Source organism: Adelges cooleyi, unplaced genomic scaffold, assembly GCF_023614345.1.
Source record: "Adelges cooleyi isolate 19-005CV unplaced genomic scaffold, UGA_ACOO_1.1 ACOO_flye_CR_arks_rails_tigmint_CR_PRNA_651, whole genome shotgun sequence".
In the NCBI taxonomy this organism is placed as follows: domain Eukaryota; kingdom Metazoa; phylum Arthropoda; class Insecta; order Hemiptera; family Adelgidae; genus Adelges; species Adelges cooleyi.
This window is the reverse complement of record NW_026096352.1, coordinates 436,246-462,223: the sequence shown is the minus strand read 5'-3', so window position 1 is coordinate 462,223 and position 25,978 is coordinate 436,246. Positions and strand designations below refer to the sequence as shown.

General features: G+C 32.1%; 2 protein-coding genes across 4 annotated transcripts; both read left to right on the top strand.

Annotated features, from left to right (window-relative positions):
• Positions 1–7,300: 7,300 nt before the first annotated feature.
• Positions 7,301–10,925, top strand: LOC126844362 (adenosine 5'-monophosphoramidase HINT3-like). The gene is made up of 6 exons (XM_050582508.1): positions 7,301–7,603; positions 7,767–8,004; positions 9,157–9,280; positions 9,438–9,507; positions 9,667–9,799; positions 10,476–10,925. The coding sequence occupies exons 2-6, from the start codon at positions 7,894–7,896 to the stop codon at positions 10,557–10,559; spliced, it is 522 nt and encodes a 173-aa protein (XP_050438465.1). The 5' UTR covers positions 7,301–7,603; positions 7,767–7,893; the 3' UTR covers positions 10,560–10,925.
• A 3,993-nt stretch (positions 10,926–14,918) lies between these two features.
• LOC126844864 (uncharacterized) lies at positions 14,919–24,592 on the top strand. Of its 3 annotated transcripts, none has more exons than XM_050583304.1 (22): positions 14,919–15,081; positions 15,215–15,375; positions 15,514–15,552; positions 16,156–16,194; positions 17,822–17,878; positions 17,962–18,045; positions 18,158–18,244; positions 18,344–18,469; positions 18,709–18,783; positions 19,180–19,254; positions 20,170–20,319; positions 20,884–21,168; positions 21,622–21,693; positions 21,760–21,852; positions 21,974–22,153; positions 22,509–22,553; positions 22,672–22,704; positions 23,060–23,101; positions 23,271–23,306; positions 23,396–23,521; positions 24,064–24,110; positions 24,471–24,592. In XM_050583304.1, the coding sequence occupies exons 2-22, from the start codon at positions 15,267–15,269 to the stop codon at positions 24,528–24,530; spliced, it is 1,860 nt and encodes a 619-aa protein (XP_050439261.1). In that variant the 5' UTR covers positions 14,919–15,081; positions 15,215–15,266; the 3' UTR covers positions 24,531–24,592. The 3 variants fall into 3 exon arrangements, with proteins under 3 accessions (XP_050439261.1, XP_050439260.1, XP_050439262.1); XM_050583303.1 differs by having other exon boundaries at positions 15,175–15,375; XM_050583305.1 differs by lacking the exon at positions 24,064–24,110 and having other exon boundaries at positions 15,175–15,375.
• The last annotated feature ends 1,386 nt before the right edge of the window (positions 24,593–25,978 follow it).

Sequence of the window (25,978 nt, the reverse complement as noted above, 5' to 3'; positions counted from 1 at the left end):
TGCTTGTAGGATTTTGCTTGATGATCGTTATAATCCGAGAAAGGGCCAAATTGCCGTTGACATTTTTATTTTTACAGATCTGAATTTTACCTATTTATTTTGGCTGTTGCTATCTTTGATAACGTTTTGCGTAGTAGCTATACGAAGCAACATGCTTCTTTGCTGATTCAGTAACCAATATCAAATCATAAGTTTCGAAGGAAAATGTATGATTAGTATGGTATGATGAGGAATATTGTATGATTTGGAAAGGAGAAACAAAAATGATGTAAGGTTAAGGCTTCTTAATTAAAACAAAAATATATTATTACAATATAATAAATAATAACAATAATAATAATAATGGTAATAAAAATAAATAAGTAACAACAAACAATATAGGCATTGCAAAATGTTGTCTTTTAAGTTTCACTTTTTACGATTACTTTACTTTTGTTTCCTGCCACCGACAAGTTTAGACGTTTTAAACGGTAAACGAAAAAGCAATAGTCCAAAAGTTAACATGTATATAGATTAATAACTAACACAGTAATAATACAACATTATTACTGACTTAAAAGATGTTGGCTTTATTCCTCACCCAAAGTTTATAATGAGGAGATGAACATTTTTTAGGTTTATCAGCTTTTACTAACGATTGACTTTATTTTTCTGAACAAAAAAAAAATATAAATAGTTTCTATTCCTTCTTACGAAGTTAATATTAACCAAAGAAAAAATCCAAAATAAATGATCTAAACGAAACCGCTATTGTTTGACGTAGTCATGAATTAACTGTAGTGTTAAAAATAACGTTTTATTGTTCTAAGATGATTTCTTAAAATTTCGGCAAATAATTTAAGACATGATGAGGAAATGCAATTTTTGACGCTTAAAACTTTTATCTGACACGATAATAACATAGTAGCGTTTTGCCCTTCCTAGGATAATAGCTCATTTGATTCATTGACAAAATATATATTCTACGCTGTTTAATGTACCAAACCAAAAAAATTAGTTGCAATTTTGAAGCAAAACGTAGTATTCCGCGCCTAGCCCAAAAACGGAAGTAGAAATGACCGAGAGTAGGCGTTACGGAAGTAAATACATTTCAAAAAGCGCTTAACTAATGGGCGGTGATACTTCTGTACTACCTTCAAAGCCATCCAAAGTAGTTCCTAATACATTTTTTCTTGTTCTACAGCTGGCCGTTAGTCCGGAAATGGTTCGCCCGTGCACAGTGCAGTGATCCAAAACAAACTTATCCAATAAAAGGTAAAAAAAAAGTTTCACATCTATCGAGTGTGTATATGAAGGCAAGGTTTATTTTTATTGCTAATGATTTTTATGTTGTGAATTTATTTTATTTTTATGCTTCGTTTTTCCTTAAAAAAAAAACTATATGGGATGGAAACTTTATTGTTAAAGGCTATTTTTGGTAGTCCATATATTTTTTTAAATTATGTTTCATAATAAAATCGATTTTTTTTAAATTACAGATTCGTGCCAATCGACGATAACTTAAGCGGTTTCGACTCGAGTAACCAAACGATTTCAATATCCCCGCTAGAAGTATACACTACTATTTGAGCTGTCACCTAAGGTTCTCGACAAGCGCGCATCAGTACCTAGGACAAATCAAAGACAGTAGAGAGTCTACCATACGAACGTGTTCTCGAGCTGTCCGACAATCTTAATTTTCCCCCCAACAGGGCTTCGAAAACACAAATCGTATCATCGTCGTACTGAACATCAACTGAGCGGGGGCTTGTTAGTTTATTCGTCAATTCATATTGGCAAACATGACCGGAATCCCCACGTTTGTGGCTTTACAAGCGATTCCCGACTATGACGAGACAGTCTGTGGTATTCAGGAGTTTCAACAAGCGTGTCTGGTCACCTCCAAACTAATCCATAGAGACGCCGAGGCGGAAATGGTACACCGTATTAGGAATAAATTGTCGGGAAATGCCTCAAACATGGCGCACGACAGAAATATAACTACTTTCATCGACCTCATCCGGATTTTAGACCAAGAAATCGAGATACAATCGTTTATGCAGTATATGGGCGATCAGACTCACGGGCACAACCTACAGCCCGCCGAGAGCATTCAGGAGTATTCGTATCGCACTGAAAGACTCGAGCGCTTCTTGATGGACGCTGCGTCGAGCCGAGGCAATCGCACCACGGTGAGGAACCTGGTGATGGCCGTCTCAAATCACATTCTCGGCATGTTTATCGACGGACTTCCGATACTGTATCAGATAAGAATAAATATGCACAGGGCTTCCACGCTTCCGTTAGCCATATCCATCGCTTTGGAAGAAGAGACTAGACTCAACACGCCGCCGCCGCCACCTGAACGGCCGGCGGCACCCGGCGAGTTTCGCCCGACGGCACCCGTCACTACAACCGAAGCTCTGTGGTCTAACATGTACCGTAATCCCGCTCAAATGTTGCATCAATATTATCCGAATCAAGAGTACCCGCAAGGCCCCGCCAGATTTTGCTGCCATAGCTGTAGTCAGGCAGAAATCCACACGGCTGAATACATGAAAGTGGCGGCTCTTCGCGCCGCCGCCGCCGCCAATGCTAGGTCGTCGAATCAATCCGGAAATGTCGGGATTGCTACGTCGTTCAACACCGTCCGGACCGCCACTGCTACGTCGTCGACCACCGCCGTCTGGACCGCCACCAACGCCATTTCTTCAACCGGAACCCGAAACAACGCCGCTGCCATTGCCACGTCGTCAAACGAAACGCAAGGAAATGCCGCCAGCACACAAGGCACCGCCGGACAACGCTATAACAGCGGTCTGATGGGCCACGCGGTCGTAGCCGACAGAGCGCCTATTGGCGTCAATGCCAACACTACGTCGTCCAACGAGTCCGGGAAAGCCGCCACTGCTGCTACGTCATCGAACAATTTTGGGAACGCTGTCACTGCTACTACGTCGTCGGACGCCCTCTGGGACAGCATCATAGCCAGGACGGGGCACGCCTTCTTGGATGACATGAAAAACTCCGGAAACTGGAATATTGTCATTGTCAACTCATCAGACAATATGTCAGAGAATGCTGCCGGCGGGCAGCAGCATCAATACCATCCGGATCGAGATTGCTCAGATGTCCAAGAACGTACCGACCATTCAGCCGAAGAATGCACATCGTCGGACACCGAACAGGAACCTCCTCGTCATCTTCAAGGGATATGCACGGTTGACGAAAATGGTCGCTTGTCCATTGCGTACTATCCACCGGCTTTGGCCAGGGATTGCAAAAAGCTAAAAGCAAAAAGACATCGTGGCAGCGTGGCGCAACAATCTTCGGCGGCCGACCAGCAGACCCCGGCGACTAGTGGCCACGGACCCGAAGCCGGTCAAATCAAAACAGCCACAATGAGTATGCGAGACCTCCACATGTAATCCGTGTTTCATTGCACGCATCTCGACTCGTCCCGACCAACTACAACTAATTACTAACGGTGTATTATGTTACTGAAAATAATCGACGTGCTCGGTAGTAGACACTGCTGACCATATCCAAAGGGAACGAGAGACGAGTGTTGTAACCGTTGCCAAAATGTAATTAATGATGAAAAACTTCCAATTTTTCTTTTCATAATATGATACCTAATCTGCGATACCTAATTTCAATTATCTTTATTTAGTCAGTACAATTTCGTAAATGTAATGCGGAAAAGTCTAATTTTTAAATAGTGGCGATAACACAAAACACGCAATTTGTATTGTACGTTTTCTGTTTTTTAAAATTTTTTTTTTATAATTTTGTATTTAAATATGAACCTCTCATAAAAGTAGAACAATTTAATGATCTTTTTGTAAATATCTATCTAAACTACAAAACTATGTACAATCAACAAAATTATTTCCCCAAAATTGCCGTTTACGGTAAAGCGTAAAATTGGCGCGTGTATATCCTATACAGGGTGGCCCACAATGATTTAACAAATGAAATAACTTTTGTTATAGTAAATATTTTTGAATTTTTTTTTTCGAGATAGCCATTTTATTCAATATAATTTTTAAAAAAGAATTGGTGAAAACAATTTGTATTTTTTTCACCAATTCTTTTTTAAAATATATTTTAATATTTACACTATTTACATGACTTGAGTTACTCCTACTTGGATGTCTTGACTTGTTCGCCAACGTTGCGGAACACTTGCACGTTCCATCTTCAGGCTGAAGATGGAACGTGCAAGTGTACCGAAACGTTGGCGAACTAGTCAACACATCCAAGTGGGAGTAACCTCAAGTCATGTTAATAGTGTAAATATAATACCCCACTCAAGCTTCAATAATTTTTTAATCTGAAACTGGTTATCGACCAGTAAAAATTGTTAGTAGGTACAATGTTTTTAATTTAAAATGTTTATGAAATGTACGCGCGTTACCTTTTAAGTTTCAAAAGTTGTTATCAAAAAAACTAAGTTTGGAGGGTGGTAAAAACAAACGAAAAAATTTGGAAAATTGAGATCGCATTGTATAAAAACATTATGGAAAAAAAACAAGTAATTTCTTATTAAACCCGATTGAGTGGTTCACGATAAAATTATCACGCTGTAATTGTATTTTCAAAAATCGCTTAGTCTCCCAGGAAAAGGTACATTTTGTACACGGATTAGGAATAGGTGATAAGCTATTTAGACACATTAGTTTTATAAATATAATACTTATATAATGTTTAACGTATAATCCTGTATTATTATGTAACAAATGATAATGATAATAATACCTAATAATAATAATATATAACAATATAATTATGTAATCAATAATAATTTTATTATCGTTTAATTGTCACATTTCCTATTTTAAGATAAATTGTATTTCGAGTGTTGTTTTAAAAGTCAATAAAAAATTCTTAATCTTATTTTTCTCTTTTTGTTCTGCAATAAAATAGTGTTTGTTATTTATTGTCGTGGCCACCACGTCGTCTATAACCGCGGTAAATAAAAACAATAGGTAGCAATCTCTAATCGATTGCAATGAAATTAACATGTTAGCGGTAGAGCAACGCTAACGGCGCACACTTATAAGTTCAATACAATCAACTCGGAGATGGCAGATTCGAATGTTATGTGTACAAGGCCTACACGGGTCTACATTTTACTGTCTTTATACCTATCTTTATACGAGTCCAGGAATTCGAATTTCGACGGTTTTGCAACATCTTCAACTGTTTATCTAGCATTGAATACTACAGAACCGATTGGTCGGCCATACAATATTAAATAAAACTGCCGTGGCGGTCTTCTTATCGTCTAGTGGTAGGTACAACGTTTGGACAAACAAATCATACGGGCTAGGTCACTTAGCCTAGCCCAGGTGTTAGGTTAGGTACGAGTTTTGGATTCGCCACCGTCCTAATGCACTGAAGGTAAGGTATTCAGACATAGTGGTGAAATCTCGAAATTCCAGGTACCGAATCGAACCGGATGAAAATATAAAAATATAATTAATAACCATCAGAAAATGGTATTCAAAAAAAAGTAATTTGTTATAGTAATAATATAAAAACAAAAGGTATCAAGATCTTTGAAAATAAAAGTCCCATTAGAATAAGATGTTAAACGTTCTCGGAAGTTTTAAGCAAAACAACATTATGTATTTATTTTTATGTTAAAGTACCAACCTAGTATCGCCAATAAAATTAACTTAGGTGTTTTGCATTCAAAATGTTTGCCATTTATTGTTTAGACTTATTGTTTAAACCTATTACTTAAAATTTGTTTTATATTTTTTTTCTCATTTTAAGAACCATTCCTTAGCAAAAAAAAAAAATACCTATATTTAAATGTAACATCAACAAAGTAATTACACATGACTTAACACATCAAAATTGCGTTTACCGAATTGAATTGGACACAGCATAGTTATTATTATTAATTATTCAGTAAAGCCAATTTAAAATATTGTTGTCAATCTTACTGCGTCGGTGCGTCCAGAGTAGTACAAAAGTAGTATAACTCTATAAAAATGTCAACTTATCGAGTCAACAATAATTGTACAATATTTTGCGATAAAAATACGTTTTTTTCATGTTGTATTATTAAAACCAACCAGTTTTATTTTCTCTCGAAGAACGTTTTAAATAGGTATTTAACAACAACAGTGTAAACACACACAAATTATTCAGGTTTGATGTTCACAGCGTTACTATATACACCATTAAACGGTTATTTTAATTTAAGTTAATTCGAATAAAATTCTTAATTTTAGTAATTAATTAATTCGGAGGATTCAAACGATAGCCTTAACGATAATTATTTAACATAGATATTACCTCAAGGATAGTAGGTAATCGCTAGCTGGTGTTGTCTCGTGGTCTTCCAAAGAACTTTGAGGTCTCCCCTCCTCAGTAGACTCGTCTCCAGGATCTCATTTTACAGTAGATATTATCTCTTTTTTCAAAATTTTATTCAGTTCGACCGAACCCCCAAACAGCGCAGGCTGAGTTCCTCGACTTGGTTTTTTCTAATTCTAACAATCTTGATAACGGTTACCAAAGCTGCTTCATACCTAATCAGCCCTGACCCCATCGTCCTCCATTGCTCGAGCTTGCTGTTATATATATCACAGACTATAATATAAAAATATCATATTTACCGTCTGTGGTTACAGTGGTCACAGTGGTTATAGTGCCCTGTTTATAACGAGTAGCATGATTACAACATTGATTAAATAAAATAGGTACGTAGGTATTATATATTGTGTTGTGCCACGATCGCGGTACAAGATACGGGAAATTAACATTTTAAACCATCTTTTGTACGGTATGAAAATGTTATGTCTGTGAACCACAATGGGAATTTAAATCATTCACATTCTCTTTCGGCGAGAGGATACGGGACATCGGGCATGGATCACTGAACTAAATATTATATTAAGTTCAGTGGATTTAACGACGATTTGAGGCTGTGGCCACAGAATAGATACATGCTTGCCGCGGCCAGCTGTCGAAACTGATTGTCGACTGTTGATTACGCTTATCACAGTTAAAACCTGATACGGCAGCACAGAATAACCAGAAGGGAAACTTTACAAAAATTACACGGTTTCTTATGAACCACCGAAAAAGGGCGACCGCCGTACACGTTTTTGCCGACGGGAGCCAAGCATATTGTACACCCATAAAGAAGGTCTATGCGTGTTAAGTTTTTCTTAATAGGTCTTTGGAGACCAAGACCAAAACAAATTCTCGAACACTTATCGGCCCCGGTCGGAAGTTGCCCTTCTGGTTATTCTGATATCGCAGCCCGGCCGGATAGTGATAATACAATAGGTAGCAACAGCTGCTCTGGCGTTGTGCAAACGAAAACGTTTGTAGCGCACAATAATAATATTATAAAAACTGTTTTACCTATTTAATCTGTGGCAGACTGCTGTGGCGATCATTGTTTCAATTTTTGAAGTCCATATCCAGTTGATGACGGTCAAGACCGGTTGTTAAAACGTCACGATATAATTACTATAGTGCTCAGAATTTCCATTAAATTATCAAACGCCTTACGTCGTTATGTGCGTTTGAGTCGTATTGTCGGTCAACACGTTATACGCGTTAAATGTAATAATAATATCGCAGAAATTCGACCCAGGTAAAAATGATTACATTGTACTATAATAAATTATAAAAAACACATTTTGTATTTAGTCATTCAACATCTTAATATCACGGGTTAGATTATCAGGATTAATATATTTTTATCTAATCTGTGATAATATTCATATAGTAAATCCAAATTATTTGATGTCTTTCAGTGACTGCGTCTGTGGCACAACAACAACTTGGCAATAAGTACATACCACTGTTGTGTAGTGTTCTTGAAAGTAAATCTCAACGTTTGGCATTGAAGATCCGTCGGCCGTTTGAGTGTTATCGGTGGCAATGGCCGAAAGAGATTGCGACACGGCTGAAGGCGACGTGAACGCGTCGCCCAAAAAGTGTATATTTTGCGATATTATCGCTCAAAATGATCCAGCCAAAATAGTCAAGCAAGTAAGCTCGAGTACCCCCACTGTATATTCATAACTGTCAAAAATACTCTTTCGCTATAAAAATGTTTTTTTTTTTATTTCCATGTGTATCATATAAAATTATTTTGTAATTTTTAAGCATAAATTTAAAAAAATACAAATTTGTCTTACCGAAAACGGCTATAATCGATTAAACTATAATATATAGTCATTGCTGGCTGTACAATTTTTATTATCGTGAGAGTTTCGTAGGCGACATAACCAACTTTATTATCGTGAGAGTTTCGTAGGCGACATAACCAACATTGTTCCGTGTGAGTGAATAGACTCTAATCCAAATGTGAACAAACCAACGGCCTAGCGTACATTCATTCCGTTTAGTGGTAATTTGACATGGTAATATCGCCCGCATTTAAATATAGTTATCGACCACTTTTCGATTGGAGCGCATACCCAAATCACAGTGTAGGGTAATATTGCAGCACGTATAATTTCGCGACACCAGCAGTGAAAAGACAGTCTGGCGTACAAAAGTATAAAGTTTATTTGAACAGCCTATTAAAGATCCCAACCGCTAGTGATGAGAATAAAAATTGTAATAAAACTACATATTAGCCAACAAACGCAATGGCATAGTAAGCCCATTGGGATTTCCGTAACTCTTAAACTGTATTGTGGAGAAATTAAATTACGAGTTGGTCTCTGAATGCAAATTTTAAGAGACAACATTACATCGTTTCAATATATTTTTCCCAAAGTATATCATTTTGTTTGAAAATTGCGTGTTTTCATTTAAATTCTATGTTGCTAGAATATTAGAATTTTTCTAAAATGTATTAAATTAATAACATTTTTTAAATATTAGTGTATTAACGAAATATTACTTATATACTTGAGTTGTGCAGTACAGTGTGCGATACAAAGATTTGACGAATGGCGTAACTTTTGTAAAAACTAAAAAATAAATATTTTCCAAATTTTTTTTTTTTTTAAGCAATAGTTTTAATCAAAGTTCAAATAGCTCACGTTTTAAAGTAAAAATAAAAATACATTTACAGATAGCAAATTGTAAATAATATTCAATAATTATGGTTTATCATAACTAATTATGTTTAGTTTTGTACATATTTTTATTTTCATTACGAGTTTAATGTTTCGTATGTGATGTTTTTAGGGTGAAAAATTCGTCATCGTCAAAGACATTCATCCAGTGGCTACGCATCATTTTTTGGTGTTAAGTCGTGATCATATCGCTACCGCCAAAAGCCTACAACCCACACCCAAAGACCGAGAGTTGCGTAAGTGCTAACCGAAATAAAAATATTAACAAATTAATCGATTGATAATACATTTTTTTTTTTAAATAACAGCTGTATTAAAATATTATTATTAAAATTTGTTAATGTTAATATCAATCATTTGTATGTTTGTAATATAATTTGTTTGTATGTCTAGTCGACTGCATGTATGGTGCTGCAAAACAAGTGCTGTTGGATAACGGAGTGGACACGTTATCGAATTCAAGGTAAGTTTGGTTCTCATTGGTCGTAGTATTTACAAACATTTTATTATATGTTTTAATAGCCGGTATATGGCATACTTGTTTGTGAGTAGTGGAAAAAACAAATAATAAATGTCATTTTTTTTTATAACAATTACTGTAGTAATTATTTTTTTTTTTCAGGTTTGGTTTTCATTGGCCGCCGTTCTATTCTGTGGGACATTTGCATCTACACGCCATTAGTCCCGTTAGCTCGATGGCTTGGTACTGTCGGTACATACAGTTCAACACGACCATGTCGTTTTGTTTTGTCGACGTGAGTTGAAATCAAAAATATTATACATCTAACAATATATCCTCGATAATATCTTATAGTCTTGATAATAAATAGTGTTAATAGTGTGTTTAGTCAATAACGTGCAGAGCAGCTCAGAATTTAACAATGTAGTTGACGAGTGTGCGTTATCTGTATGATGATAATCTTAATATAGTTGCTCTTGTTACTGTAACTGTTTATATTGTATAGTTGCTTTACATTATAGCATACTTTAGCATATACAGCTGAGTACAACGACTGGTCCATCACCCCAACATCATCTGACTTCAATAGAGGCGCCTTGTTGCCGATCAAATGTATCATGGCTGTGCTGCTGCCCACTCGGTCTCCATTTCATCTAAAAGTCTCTTTCACTTTGCTCCCTTTAAAAAAAAAAAGTACATTTCTTTTGGGCTTAGAGATTTTAGTTCAAAATAAAAGATTTTTGTCTATCGTCGTATATTATTATTGTTATTAACTAATTACTAATTAGTTAAAAATTTAATTATTACCCTCTGATTTTATTTACTCTTTAATTACTCTCTAATTTCCCAATTTGTTGTCGTCATGTTCGTCATCACTACGAGTGGTCGCCTCGAATATATTTAAACGTTGTATCGTCATTGCAAATGTACAAATGTTTTAAGTATTTTTGTTTTTTTTTTTTGTTTTACAGGTGAATTATGTACGCAAACGTATTGGGTGCATTGTCGATAAAACCGAAGAGAGCGATTGTTCTATAGAAAAAAACAAACTGTGATTGATTTTCTGCAGGTATCACGGCCGTTTGAAATTTACACAAATTTAAATTTTGTTTTTTTTCTATTATTATTATTATTATTTTCTACACTTTTTACTGTTAACTATTCGGACGATCAAATGGTGTAAATGATCAAAATCAAAATATTTTATAGTTATTAGTACAAAATTTATAAACCATCGTTATTGGTGAGAAAAATAGTATAGTTTTTTAAATATTTTTTCAATGTATAACATAGCTGTTGTCTTTTATACATATTTTGTATGTTACTCAAAAACCAAACTATGTAATAATCGTAAAAAATTGGTTTTGGATTTTTTCCGTTTTTTTGTAACGCGTTTTAGTGTTTATTTTTATTAATAGGATATATGTAATATGTGTTTGCGGTTGGTTTTAAAAATGTGTACAAAAAAATAGAAAGATTAGCGTAATAAACATTTTTATACCAATAGAAAAATATGTTTGTATAATGTTTCCTCAATGTTTGGAAAAAAATGTCGATAATATTTTCTCGGTGTTCACTGTACGAACGAATTTGTTGTGTGAACATTTACTTTTGACTTTACTAAGCGAACAGAATATTTAATTCAATTTTATACTTTCCATAGAGATGTTAATAATTGACAAATAATTTACATAATTGACTTATTTTGGGCCTTAACCAAGTGTTTAGATCATTTAAATTAAATAATAATAATGTACAACGATTAATCGGTGTAATTTTTTTTAATATTTCTTATTTGAAAATAATGTAACATACAACGGCTGGTGATGATGATGTTCAGTTATTATTTTTCAAAACTAACTAGGAGATACGACCAAAGGTTTTTTGTTAGCCATATCGGTTACCCATTGCGGCGGGGCTTCATCCCATACTTAAAAGCTTAAATTTTATTTTTTTATTCGTATCGCAATGAAAAATGACATTAGTCCAAAAACTAAATTCTAATTCTAAACCGAACTGTAGGTACTTACCACGAAATATAATAGATTATAATATGCCGAGAGCATACTGTATTATGTTAGATATTTCGTCGACTAGTCCACTCAAAGTGTTGTTTGAAAATCTAAAACTAAAATAAACATACATTAATCAGTACTTACGTGGGGCTTTATAATGAGAAACAATGGCTGTATAAAAAACAAAATTTTTTTCAATAAGGTGATATTAAAGTTACTGATATATATATATATATATATATAGTGGTAGCGAATAAGTTAATTTTTATTGAAATCATGTTGTCCAACTACTAAACATGGGATAAAACGAAAATTAATATATTTTAGTTTAATCGAGTATATATTTATTAGTATATTTGAATTGTACATCATTACGTTCCACTCCAAAACGGATTTACACCCACTGTAATTACATTATTATTATTTTAAAATTTATCTAAAATGCCAATATCGCGGTGTATCAACTATTATATATAGTATTTTTTGTACAATTTACGTTCATTTACTATATTATGTTATTCCACATGCTAAAAAAAAAAAAACCTTCAGTTATAACACTTATTATTTTTACACTCTTGTAGCTGATGATGTAGTAACGTTTGTAAGAAATCGGGTGAAACTTAAATGATAAAAAAATTTGAAATTCGTAGGCTAAACAAATAAGAAAGTATATTGGTCTAACAATGTTTCGAACCCAACTTAATCCTGTTTTTATAGCTTGTCCATATAGAGTGTAAGTAAAAATTACCGGCGTGCATTTACTTAATTAAAAAAATGTAGTCCAAATACTTTTGAAAATTGTAAAGCACATTATTTAACTCCAGTATACTAACAATAATAGGTATATGTCTACGATATTTTGTATTATGTAATTTTTTTTTTTTACTAAAAAAAATTCACAAAACTATCTCCCATAAAAGTGGATAGTGTTTTCCCATTTATTTCAATTTTTGTAGCGTAAATTTAGGACTAAGCACAAGCAGACAAGTATTTTAATTTGTAGAGTTGTTTTGTACCTACTTATGTAAACAAATAATTGTGATTGAAATTTAAAATGTGGTAAGTCCACTTTTATGAGTCAGCTGTGAGGGTAAAAATGGAAACACTATTTTATTTTATGTTTTTTTGTATTTTTATTTGTTTGTGTCTTTTCGTACAGCGCCTACTTATGTATCCGCAAGTGTGTGCGATTTATACTTTAGTGGAGCATAATCGAAACAAGGTTACCATCAATTGTTTTATTTCATTCATATTATTTATTATACCAATACTTAAGAAAAATATGTTTTCACCACACACATTTTTCACTTTAATACAATAATACCAAACCAGACATAAATGATTTATAATTGAAAAATAAAAATCCTAAATTAAATTTTAAATGTGGTTTTGGAAGAAATACGATTTTAATAATTAATGTTGTTTAGGCTAGCATTTTTTCTTCAAATATTTGCGTGTATAGATCATACGTGTTCATTTATTGTTTGCGAGCAAGTACGGCCGTTTTTTTTCCCCAAAAATGTTAACTCATGTTGTTACATTTACACAAAACTTTATAGACCCTGTGTTGGAACACTTGTGTACTCAAAATATAATACACCTCGAATTCCTCGCTGTACTGCCTTTTCGAATTTTGCTTTTGTTTTAAACCTTTTACTGAGCACGCATTTCTTCTCTATTAAGCGGATACATACAAGTATTACATTTGTGTAAAACTCCTCGGGCTCCGCATCGAAGCTACTAAAAAAAGGGTCAAATAATTGTTTTGAACGAATTTCGTTGACTTATATAATATGTATTCGTATAATTTACAAATAAATTATAATAGCCACCCAAAATGTTGGCCACGGTAAAATTATCGTTCTTCATATTGTGTAAAAATAAAAACACAACGTAACCATTCACGTAGGCACCGACGAAATGCCTGCGTACGTTGCAAACTGTGTAAACACTGGTTTCGTAACTCCTATAAATATCTACATTTTACACGAAAATATTTTCAGTTCCTATGAACATATATTTGATATATGTATATATACATATATACATACAAGCTGCCCCGACCCGGTCGTTGCCCGGGATTTAGTTTGCCAGGGCTGAATAAAATAATTACAAAAATAAGATTACAACAAAAAAGTCAGTTCTCCAGGCTGTATATCGTAAAGCAATAGTATTTAATTTGACAATGGGATGAAAGGGGGTAAACTCCGAAATAAGAGTGGAAAAAGTAAACACATTTATACATATATATCGGTGTAACACGTTCAGATGATTTCGACTTACATAAACGTTTCTAAACTAACGTGAGTAGAATGTCGGTGAAACTTTGTTAGTGTACAGGAATGATGCAAAAAACGTTTTTGTTTTATAAGCGGCTGTCTTTTTGTTTATTGTCTAAAATACTACCGAATATCTAAAATGAAAAAATCACGGCCACATACTGGTTTCAATATGGAACTTTTAAACCCCTCACTTATATTGTGGCTCGAGATGGATCGAGATAAAGCCTATAAGCTGGACGGGTTGTATAGGAATAAGGGCTTGTTTTTTTTTTCGTATAAAAAGATATATATATATATATATATAAATAGATCCTATAAATATTAAAAATTGTTTAGTTATGTTACTAAGAAAATCGTGCGCCAAATGTTTTTTTTTAAATTATTACAATGAGTTACAAGAGCAAAAAAAACTTTACACATTTTGCTACTTTGTTATTTGTGTCCACATTTTGTCCAAATTTGCATAATAGAATCGTGATTAAGGGTGTTTTCTTAGCTTACGCATATATCTCGTCATATTATTTATACCTACTAAATAATACCCCTAATAAATAAACAGTTTAAATAAGTAATAAAAAAATAATTAAGAAATAAAATTAATAACAATTTTATTAGTTTATAAATAGTTCCGCATTTTATTATATTGTAATGAATTATTTTCATCGTTCGCGCATATTATAGTATATAATTATTTGTTATGTACTTGATTCGAAAAAAAATAGTAATATGGGTAGTTTATTACAGCTTTAAAACATATTCTTTTATATCAGCAGAAACGATTGTTTTTCAAAATGTGTTGTTTACCTACCATCCACTTTATCACATATTTTCGACTACGTTTAGATTTTAAATACCTATAAAATTACCAATTAGCTTTTTATTAAAAATAATAGATACTTTAAATGCGTTTTTTCTGAAATTTTGCAATAACAAATAATTGTACGCTTCAAAAACGTATTTTCTTAATTTATATATTTTATAAATGTTATGCTCAAAACAGTGATATTTACATTATCTTTTTTTTTTTCTATTTGTTTTACAACATAAAAACAAAAAAAATTGTACAATTCGTTCGGTTACAAGTGAATAAAATCCACAATTATTGTTTAGTCTCGCGTGAGCAGTGTGAACCAATAGCATCAAAACGCAAATTTTGTCTAAGTTGTGTGTGTACAACTGATGTAGAGTAATGTAAATATATGGATGTCGTTTTTCTGTGTATAAGTAATAAATACAGTGTTTTCGTGATCATTCAAAGTTACATCACAATACTAAATAAGGTACGTACTCGTTTGTTATGTTGTAACGTTTTCATATTATTTTGTACATATTATTTAGCATTTTATGGGGTTTATCGGCATTGTACTTTTCAGTGAAAATAATTAAGACAACATAATAGTAATAATAATATAGTTTTGTTTAGTTACCTACCACGTGGTACAGTATATAAACAACACAAACGAAGATGCCGTTAAGCACAATATTATGCAAAAAACACGTGAAACGTACTGTTATAATTTGTTTGCTGTTCATGAAGTTGATGGACTATCGAGTGTCTGCATCGGATGAACTAGGTAATAATAGATATAGTGTATATTATCGTTTAAAATTAATACATTTATTACCATGCACGATTGTCAATTGATGAGTATTATCATATCATAACAATATTGTAATATCGTATCGGATTTGATCGAACACAACGTTTATAGGTGATGCCAGTGAAAGAACTATAGCCAAAAAAACATATGGTTTGTATTACATGAATATATTTTTACTAATTTTTATCTCATCTTCTTCTTCTTTATCTTTATGTATAGTAAAAAAAATTAGTCTTAGCGTTGTCACTTGAATTAAGTAGTAAACGTTATTGAAAGTTTGTTTTTTTTTTAACTAATAGCCATAAGTACCCACCATTATTTCTAATTAAATTCCAATTTACATGAATAAAGTTTGAATTTTAATATTTTCTTCTTTCAATATGTAAACGTAAATTTACACGAAAAGACTATTTAGTTCGGTTTAATATTTTATAACTTTAAAAAAATACAATTGAAAATATGCTCTGGTATTAAAATACACACTTGGAATATTAACTTGTAAAAACATAATAAATACCAATAGGCATTATAATGTTTTCTGATGAGCAATTAAGTTACAAGGTAATTTTACTACTTTATATTATAATATACATACATTAGTAGATGCTTGCATATTTAAATGATAATAATAAATGATAGATTTAAATCATTAAATTAGATACACTCTGCGCGTGTATAGAGATTCATTTTAAGTCAATTGTTTAATGTGAAATTGTATTCCTGACATGTCGTAATTATTGTTTGGTTTTACAGATTGTTTTCTTGAACAGTCTCCAGTGGAATCATCGCATGGTAAATAATTTATTCATTTATAATTTAAAAATATATCTACATGTATACATCAGTACATCGTCATATGATTTATTATATTATAAAAATATCACACTATTTACTTTTTAAATTACGAACACATTTTTTTAAAATCGGTTTCATAGACATCTCAAAAGTGGTTTTGCGTAAATGTGTGAACAACTTAGTACCAATTAAGGGTCATACTCAATATTAAGTTGAACTTTTTCAACGATTAGCCCTATACGGCTTTACCCCTTTCGTTCCTGGGATTTTTTTTTTCGAAAAATAATTCAACAATTATGTGATGGTATATTTTGACATTTTCATGTCTTTGCTCTGGCACATAACAAAAAAAAAGCGTTACAGGGGGTAGGAGATAGATGGTGGAAGATAGGGGTAGGAGATAGGGGTAGAAGATAGGGGTAGGAGATAGGGTAGGAGATAGGGTAGGAGATAGGGGTAGAAGATAGGCTAGGAGATAAGGGTAAGTGATAAGAGATATGTTGTACGTTCAACGTTCAAATTAGAACTAAGTGATAAATTCAAAATAAATTAAGGGCCCAAATTCTCAATGAAAGAAACTTGATGTTTTAATATACTGGTTTGTTACTGCTTCTTAATATACCATATCATTATCTATAATTCCACCACTACTCTAAATTGTTTCGGTATCAACGAGACTTGAAAATGCTTTTTCGTGGTTGCAGACTCGGCTGAAAAACTTTTTTTACGTATAAGACTAAAAAATATATTTACAAAGTTTCAAAAGCAAATTTAGAATTCTGGCTTAGATATATCTTCTTCTTCTTCTTCTTCCTCAGCTTATCGGCCCATTAAGTGCCATCGCTGCCATCGCTGCCATCACAAAACCTCTCCATTTCTCTCTATCGTATGCGTCGTCAAAAGATGACTCTTGGCTTAGATATATGGCTTACAAAATATTAAATCCTTCGACAAGTACTATGTCGGGAAGTAACAAAGTCAATATAAATATATCACAGAAATAATTACTTTTATTTCACCTAAAATTACATTAATTATCAAAAAAAAAGTCTTTTACTGGTTATAAAAAAAATATAAAACTATATTAAAAAAATGTCGAAAACAAAGACGTTGTAAATTTATGAAAACAAGGAAAACCTAGGATGCTAAACAAACCATAATATCGGACTGATTATTAATATAGCTGTGTAGATTTTTTTTATCATCAATCTATACAAGAAATTGTATTTAAAAAAAATTTTGATAATGGCAGTACGTTGTTAATATTTTATTCGATTTTTAAAGTTAAATCCTCGTACGAGGATGTCAGGAACGAAAGGGTTAAGCGAGTGCGTCCCCATGTTATAAAAAAAAAATTATAGGAAAGTATAGGCGTTTTTTTGTTTGTACTAATAAACACAGATAGGTACGTAGGATATTGCCGATCTGTAAATATATGTGTGTATATTTATAATTCATAATTGGGTTTAAAAAAAAAAAACAATTTGAAATCCTTTAATTTTTCGGCGCATTGAAACCATAATAATTAAACTTACGTTTTTTTTTTTTTTGTTACCAAATTATGCGTGTAACCCGTGTCTACCCGTGTAGTGTTTTCATTTTCACTGTGCTTTATTTTCTATAGATAACAAAATACACAACTATCTGACGGTGTTGTTGGATTTGTGGGAAATCATTTTTAGTAAGCGAGACATAAACAATATACATTTTTTTTTTTAAATTGTGTTAACCGCAGTGCTAATCGTTTGTTTTTCTGTTCCACAGGCGGAAAATCAGACTATACAAGTAAAATGCGAATGTTGCTCAAGTTAAAAGATGAAATACCAGACGTCTGTATGGTGGCTCCAGGTAAACGTGACTCGGGTTCAAGTAGTAAAACATGAATTAACAATGTACTTTGTACATTCCTTGACTGCGGCTCTGTGTTTATTGGTTTTTTTTCCTCATCGCTTTGTTGTAGGTCGGTATCAAGATATTTTGGTATTCGCATCGATCAATTTAACATTCATGATATATTCGTTTAAAATTATTTCCGGTAATAATAAAAGTAAGTGTGTGTGAGTGTGTGTTGTGTAAACGTAATTATTGCAAACGTCGTTACGTTCACATTGCATTCTATACGAAAACAATTATTTTGTACACGCAGGTGTCCAGGGAAAAATTGAAAGGTGGCAAAATGATCAGTCGAACGTTTTCAAAGAACTCAAGACGAAATTAAAAGAGTCGGCTCGATATTTCGATCCGAATTTGTGTTCGAGCGAGTTTAAAAATGGTAAAAAAAAAAAAAAAAAGTCATGGGCCAGGATGCTGAAACTAAATACGTATTAAATTTATTGAAATCATATAGGTGTATTGCAACAAACTCGAAACAACTTTCTACTAGGCTTATAAACATTAGCTAATTTAATTTTACTATTATAACAACGAATAATAATTGAATAGTATTTATATAAACTGTAAGGCACAAATATATATATTTTTTTATATTTTATGTATTGTATGTGTTTTAAGGTGAACTTTGCGTCAACAACAATTCATTAGACCAATTGTACAAAAACATTGTAGAAAGCTTTAAAAAACTATCAGGTACCTATTCTCATATTATATATATATATAAATATGCAACTATATTTTATGCATATTTATCAAAATTAATCATGCATAAACCTCAATTCCCGATCATTCGATTCGCGTGTATCCAACAATTTCTAGCGTCAAAACTTTTCCAATGTGTGTACGTTGTACTACAATATTGTAAATAAATATCTAATCAATTATTAACCGGCAGAAAATGTAAACATTACTTTTACTCAGACACGTATGAAAGTAAATTGTAACGTAAAGAAAAAATTCAATATTCTTGTTGTTAACAAACGTACAGTATATTCATGAGCACAACTCATATTTCGTGTTTATGTATATGTATATCTGTGTGTATATTATTGAAATTACTATATTATGTACAATCATGTTGATACGCAGAAGGTTATGAGATAGATGCCAAGAAAATCCGCAAAGAATTGCGACAAGTTAAGAAGCAGTCATCACCTACCAAAAGTAATGTTTTAATATTATAGTAAAATAATTAATATACTATTTATTGTGGAAATTGTTGTAATATTAGTTGTAATATTATTGTTGTCAACAATAATAATTATAATTTCCTTTTATTTTTACAGCTATTATTATAAAAACGACTGGGTATTTGGCCCTTGTCTACTAGGTTTTCATGTCAGATTAACGAAACATCATTTTCACGCTTTACTTTTAATCTTGCTCTTTCCCGCCTTACATTTGTCGACTCGATGCTTAACTATTATTTATGCCTTTCAATTATAATACGTTTATTATCCTTTAAACACAATATTCCTGAGTATTATTGAAGATTTTTAGCGGTGTTCTTTTGTATTTAGGTATACAACCGTGATTGGGCTCAATAATTATAATATGTTTATGTATTACATTTTTTTTTTTTTTAGTGATTACATTAATTATTTCCATCATGTGCTAATTATTTTTAGTCCGACAAAGTCACAAGTAAGACGAATTTTTCCTAAACTTTTTTTGTTCAAAATCTCTTCTTCAAAATGTAAACACGTGTTAACGGTGTTTGTAAACTTCATCGTCATTGCGACTCGTGTCCGATACATTGTCATCCTGGGTTGGTTTGGACACATTTTACTCTTAAGTCTATCTTTTAATTATCATTGGTCGAATTATCTTCTTAAACAAATACAAATCTAGGACAGTAATGAAAAACCGGAGGGGAATAATTTTTGTCGATAGTTCTGACACGAGTTATGTCCATAAGAAACAAAATCATCCTTCATGCGTTTAAAACGAATCTTTAAGTTATTTCCCGTGTTCCTATGCGCAGCACCTCTTGTCACCACGTCTTTTTCTTTTAGGTATCCAGGAGTCGACTACACACAACTGCAATACGTTTTTATCTATCTATCTTACCGTTTGCAGGTCTCACGCGGTCCATAAGCAAATCACTTTCCATAGAATTAGATGATAAATTTTTCGTCAACACGGTAAATCAGCTGTTGGAAAGAGGTAAAGTTCCAAAAACTATCGACGAAGTGCAGATATTCTTGGACGGAATTGAAAGTCCATTTGGTAAGTAAACGTTTAGTTATAATTATAATATTATTATGTAAAAAAAATACATGTATATATATATAGGTCAATTTTATATTTTTAATTTTAAATAAATGCAGCCTTTTGAACGCCTATATAATAAACATACCAGAACATAGTGTATGAGTGTATTACACTCATATTATTAACGCAATGCAATTGTTTATGTAATATGTACGACTTAACGAATGGATTTACTTTAAATTACCCAAAATAGTACCTATACGAACCCGTTTGAAAGACCCTGTGTTTAGACGACATACTTTGCTTTCAGTCTAAATGCTTTTTACGAAACTTATATTATGGTCTCGTTGCCCATCTTCTTGGAGGTTTTGGATTGCAATAAAAACCATTTAAAGTTTTATTAAATCTCATTCTGCTATGAAAATATTTTAGTTGTTCTTTTCAATATATCTCCATCTACCTACTGTACCCTTCTGTACTGTACTGATTGTACTGTACCTACTGTACTGTACTGAAGCAACGCCTCTTAGCGTTAGGTAGGCACCTGCTAACGCTATTAATTTTCTAACAATTTTTCAGTTGTTTCACACGACAGACCGAAGAGGTACAATTTATGGTGGTCGATTTTCGACGAGACCAGCACAGACGTGGAACTTTTTACCTACGACAACACAATAAACAAATTACGCGTTGTATTACCTTTGCTGTCGATGGAAACGTTTCCCAACATGAACTTTCGCAGTGAACATATGGAAATTTACGAAAACGCTTGGAAAAAAACCAACGAGTTATTCCGACAAAACATGAGTTCAAAGTTACACGATGGCCCAAAAGAAAACCTTTTGAAATTTCTTAACAAGGATGGTAAGGACGGTGTATATGGATTTCGGTAAACTATGCTAAAACTAGCGTGGTTGGCACATTGTTGTAATTCCAGACTTGTTTCAATCATTATAATTTTTATTCCGCTATTACTCTGTAGCGGTTCGGTACATATTGTGTTTACAAACAGTGAAATCACTGTTGGGTAAGCACTAGATTCAATGAAACGGTTAAAATAAGCTGTTTTTAATCGCCACTTGTCGGGCACCTCCTAATTCACGATTTATTTGCACACGATACATTTACAGTTATTTAACAACACGTTAGACCGGTGATGTTGCATAATTATTTAGCTAACAAACATTATTTTCCTGGGATTTTTATCTGCGTACGATATTTCTTTCTAGCAATAGATCGTTACTGCGTGCATAACATTATCGATACCAAAATAGTATTTATTTGCCCTGACTTTTGTAATATTATGACGTTTTATAGGCGGTATTAGTCTCTACGCTACGCAGTGTTTAGTTAAATATGACCACTTGGGCGAAACGAACATTATAAAAGGTAGGTATTGTACAACGCAACGCGTTCATAAAATAATATAATAATAAATTTGTACATTTTTTATAGACGTTTTATTCGATGTCGTCTGCACCGTTGGCGATTTGCATTTGAAAAATTTGAACACAATTCTGGAAACAACTTTGGTGATTTTGGCACGAAGTAAGTGTTTTTTTGTGTGTTTTGAATAGCAATTATTGATAACACTGTCAAAATAGAGTTATTAACCCGCGTAGTCTAATAGCACAACTAGTATACTCGGTATATTTTTTTTTTTTTACAGTTAAAAATCAGGTAAAACCTACGGTCGCTGTGCTTTTGTTGAAAAGTCTCAAACGGTGCGTACACAACGTACAATTTGTCATGAACCAATGTCAAAATCCGCGTTTAAACGAAATGAGAAAAACGTTCATAGATAATATCATCAACATTGTCGTTAACGTTGTGAAATCATACAAATTGGGTAAAACATGCGATTTATATTTATCGTTAGCACAGAATAGCTAATTTCGTTAGCACTATTATTAGCCATAGCTTAGGTCTTATAGGTACGTCTCATAGCATTATAGTCTTATAGTAGGGTCTTATAGTATTTCAACGTTATGTATTGCACAAACAATAACAATTACATTTTACCATTTGTGGGTAATTGTATGTACGGTTTATATGTACATGTTTACGAAACGAGCAGACGACCGCCACGTTTGTGTTTGATTGTGGACACTTTTACACCTTTCCGATAGGTCTGCAATACCTTAAGTAATATTGACAGTATATGAATAACAATTTTTTTATTTAAATCTACCCTGTACTTTCAGAATCGTGTTACTCAAAAACGAAAATAGATTTTGACAAATACATCAGTACGTATACGTATATATATATATATATTCAGTATATGATTTTGGAATTTATATTTTAAAACAAGATAAATTATTTATTTTAATTAATTAATCGTGATAAATGTCTATTGTAATTTAGAGGACATCCAATCAGCATTCTTGTCGTCAGCAGGTACTTGCATCAATTATTCGTGTTATATCTACCCTCAGAGACAGACTGGAAAGGCTCTAGCTTAGAAGACAAACTATAATATATGACTGGCATTATATATTATGATGTAAAAACAGCTCCCTCTCCCACTAACCACCTAGTCCACTGATAGGGGATCAGTTACAGCTGTAATAAAAGTCAAGTTCAGTACAATTATAAAAACCTATTTATGTCTAAAAAAAAAACTAAGATTTATTAGGTGTAAAATAATAGTGTTCATAAACATAGGTAAGCCTTTACATTTCTTTTTTTATTGTACTGCAATTTTATTTGGGCGTAATATAAACTCTTTTAAGTAACTTTTTTTTTCATTTAGGAAATTCCAAGAAAAATACTAAAGAATCAAACAACCAATCGTGTGAGTTCCTACATACTTTGTCGATTTCAATGTTGTAGTTATGATAGTTAATAATTATTGTAATTTAATAATTTAAGTATTTAAAACAAATTGTCTATATAAAACTAACGTACCACAAATATTTGTTTTAATTTAGTGTTTTTAACTGTCTAATATGTTTTTTTTATAGTTTCAATGAAATTGCCTAAACCGTGGAGTTATGTTGGTAGTTATATTGATTTTTGTTTGTTTAATTATCTATTTTACGATTGGTAAAACTTATAACTTGGTACTTTATTGTATGTATACTCCTAGATGGATTTGACATTGTCGATAATTATAAAAAGAAAGAAAGCGACACGATTGTAAACGTTATAGTTTACATTAGGAATTACATTCTTACTACGTACTTGTTTAGGACAACAGCCGGCCTAATGACAAGCAAGTATTTTTTTTTATAGCTTAATCGTCCATAATCGTCATAATTCAAATCGAAAAAAAAAACTAGTAATTTTAAATTAAATTGAATAAATAAAAAATTAAATATTCGTCTAAACATTTTCATCACTGCGACTTTTATTTATTTTATTCAATGTTCAATACTCACTCCCGTACTCAGTGTCTAGCCTCAAAAATGTTAATAACACGTTGATTTTATTCTAATTGGTATCTTGCCGCCGCCTCTGATTCGTTTTACCGCTTAATCCATATGCATATTATTCTAAAATCTCAACAGTGCTAAACACGAGCTTTTAAGTAGGTACTCTATTTAAGGACCTGTTTATTGTCAAACCGATTTTCAACGATACGTCCATTCGTTGTTATATTTATTATAATCTTCCAACTATAACATAATATTTTTATCGACAATTTTGATTAAAAAAAAGCATCAATTTTAAATTTTGTTATTTTTTAAAATTATTATTAATTAAAAATAATTATTACCATACTAATATTTATTATTATTCTTCTATAAATTGCAGTTAACTGCAATATTTGTCCGACTAAAACCAACGCGGAGAACAGTAAGGTGGGTGCAATCATAGAGGCGTACAAATTAAAATTATCGTAACTGAAAGTGTTGAAATTAATCTCAAATTAATGGTTCAATGCGAATCTGTAGAAAATAGTAAATTATTGCGAAACCTTCTTAGCCCCGTATCGAACCTAAAGCATGAAAATAACGATGTGAGTCGTATTTTTTTAGCGAGTAACTTACAATCATTTAAGTATCTCGATTTACTTGTATTTCTCCGCCATTTTCAACTAATCAGTTATCAATACTATTAAAATTATAAACATTGTTATTTCCCTAATGATGAGTATACTATATGTATTTATTTTTACGGAATGATAAAATAATCAATACTTTTTTTTATTTCTTTATTAGGCATGTTTTCATAACAACAATATGAACACTTTTCAAAACAGGATTGCGCAAACGGCATGATATAAATGAATATTTTGTACATTTATTTTATTGTTTCAATTAAATCATCAATCTTATATTAATAGTATACTGTATTTATTTAATTTATATAAACCGAATGCGGCTATACAAAATATACTGAAATACAGTTGCGATTGCATTATCACATAAATAAATTGAGTTAATTTTTAAGCGGGGAAGGGGTAAGAGGATAAGGCAATTTTTTTTAAAAAATACCGAAAACAAATTTTGAACCCGTTCTTAATACTCTAACAACGAAATTCGATTAAACTAAAACCGTTTCTCCTAACCTAACCGCGAAATGAGGCGCTCAGATGCCAAACCGATTAAATTGCGAATAATAGCATGGTTGGATTAAAAAAGTGTATAATTTTCAGTGGCCAAGAAAAATAACGTCATAGTTGAATTTTTCACCGCCTTTCTTAGTGGATCACTACATCATAAAACGAAACTACTGATCAAATTTCATACTCATAGTAGTTGAGTGGTTCCGGCTAGGCGATGATGAATCAGTTAGACAGGACATGTTATATTATATATATATATATATATATCGGGTGATTCTTTTAACGCCCGCACTAGCGTACTTTTAAAATAATTACAATTTTTTAGTTTTTCTTTTAAGTTCATGTTATATTACAATATTTCACAATCTTTTTTAGTATTTTCTGAAGCCTTATCAACTTTTGAAACTTGAAAATGGTACCGTATATATTTTATTAGCTTTTTAAATTAAGAATGATTTTATGAAAATTTTGACTGGTCGATAACCAGTTTTGAATAAATAGATTTAAAGTTATAGATTTAAAGTTATAGTTATAAAGTTATAGTTTTAAATTTAGGACAGGAGGATGGGTACGGAGAGTAGTGTTATTTTTATCTGCGCGTGTTTGTAAACCGCATTCCACCTCCCGTCTTAAATGTTACACTTAAATAACTTGAAAAATAATTATTTAAAACTGGTTATCGACCAGTACATGTTTTTAGTACACTATTCTTAATTTAAGAATTTAATTTTCTTACAATAATATGTTACCATTTAAGTTTCAAAAGTCGATAAAGCTCTAGGCAAATAATAAACAACGTACAAATTTGATTATTGTCCAATAATATATTGTAACATATTATATAAAAAAAGGTTTTCAAAAAGAAACACTACAAAATTGTAATTATTTTTAAGAGTAAACTAAGTGTAGGGCGTTAAAAGAATTACCCGATATATATATATATATATATATCGGTGATTCTTCCCTTAAAAATGAGTAAGTCGTTGTTAATATATTTTTGGAAAGCGTACCACGTATAGATGTTCGGCGGTGCGAAAATAGGGTCCCGATTACGCCGCAGCATCAGAAACGGAAAAATCAATATTTTTCCCTTTTCGCCGGCAGAACGCGCTAAACATCCCCCTACAATTGCGACCCCACGTCGGGCCGCCCTTGTGTGTA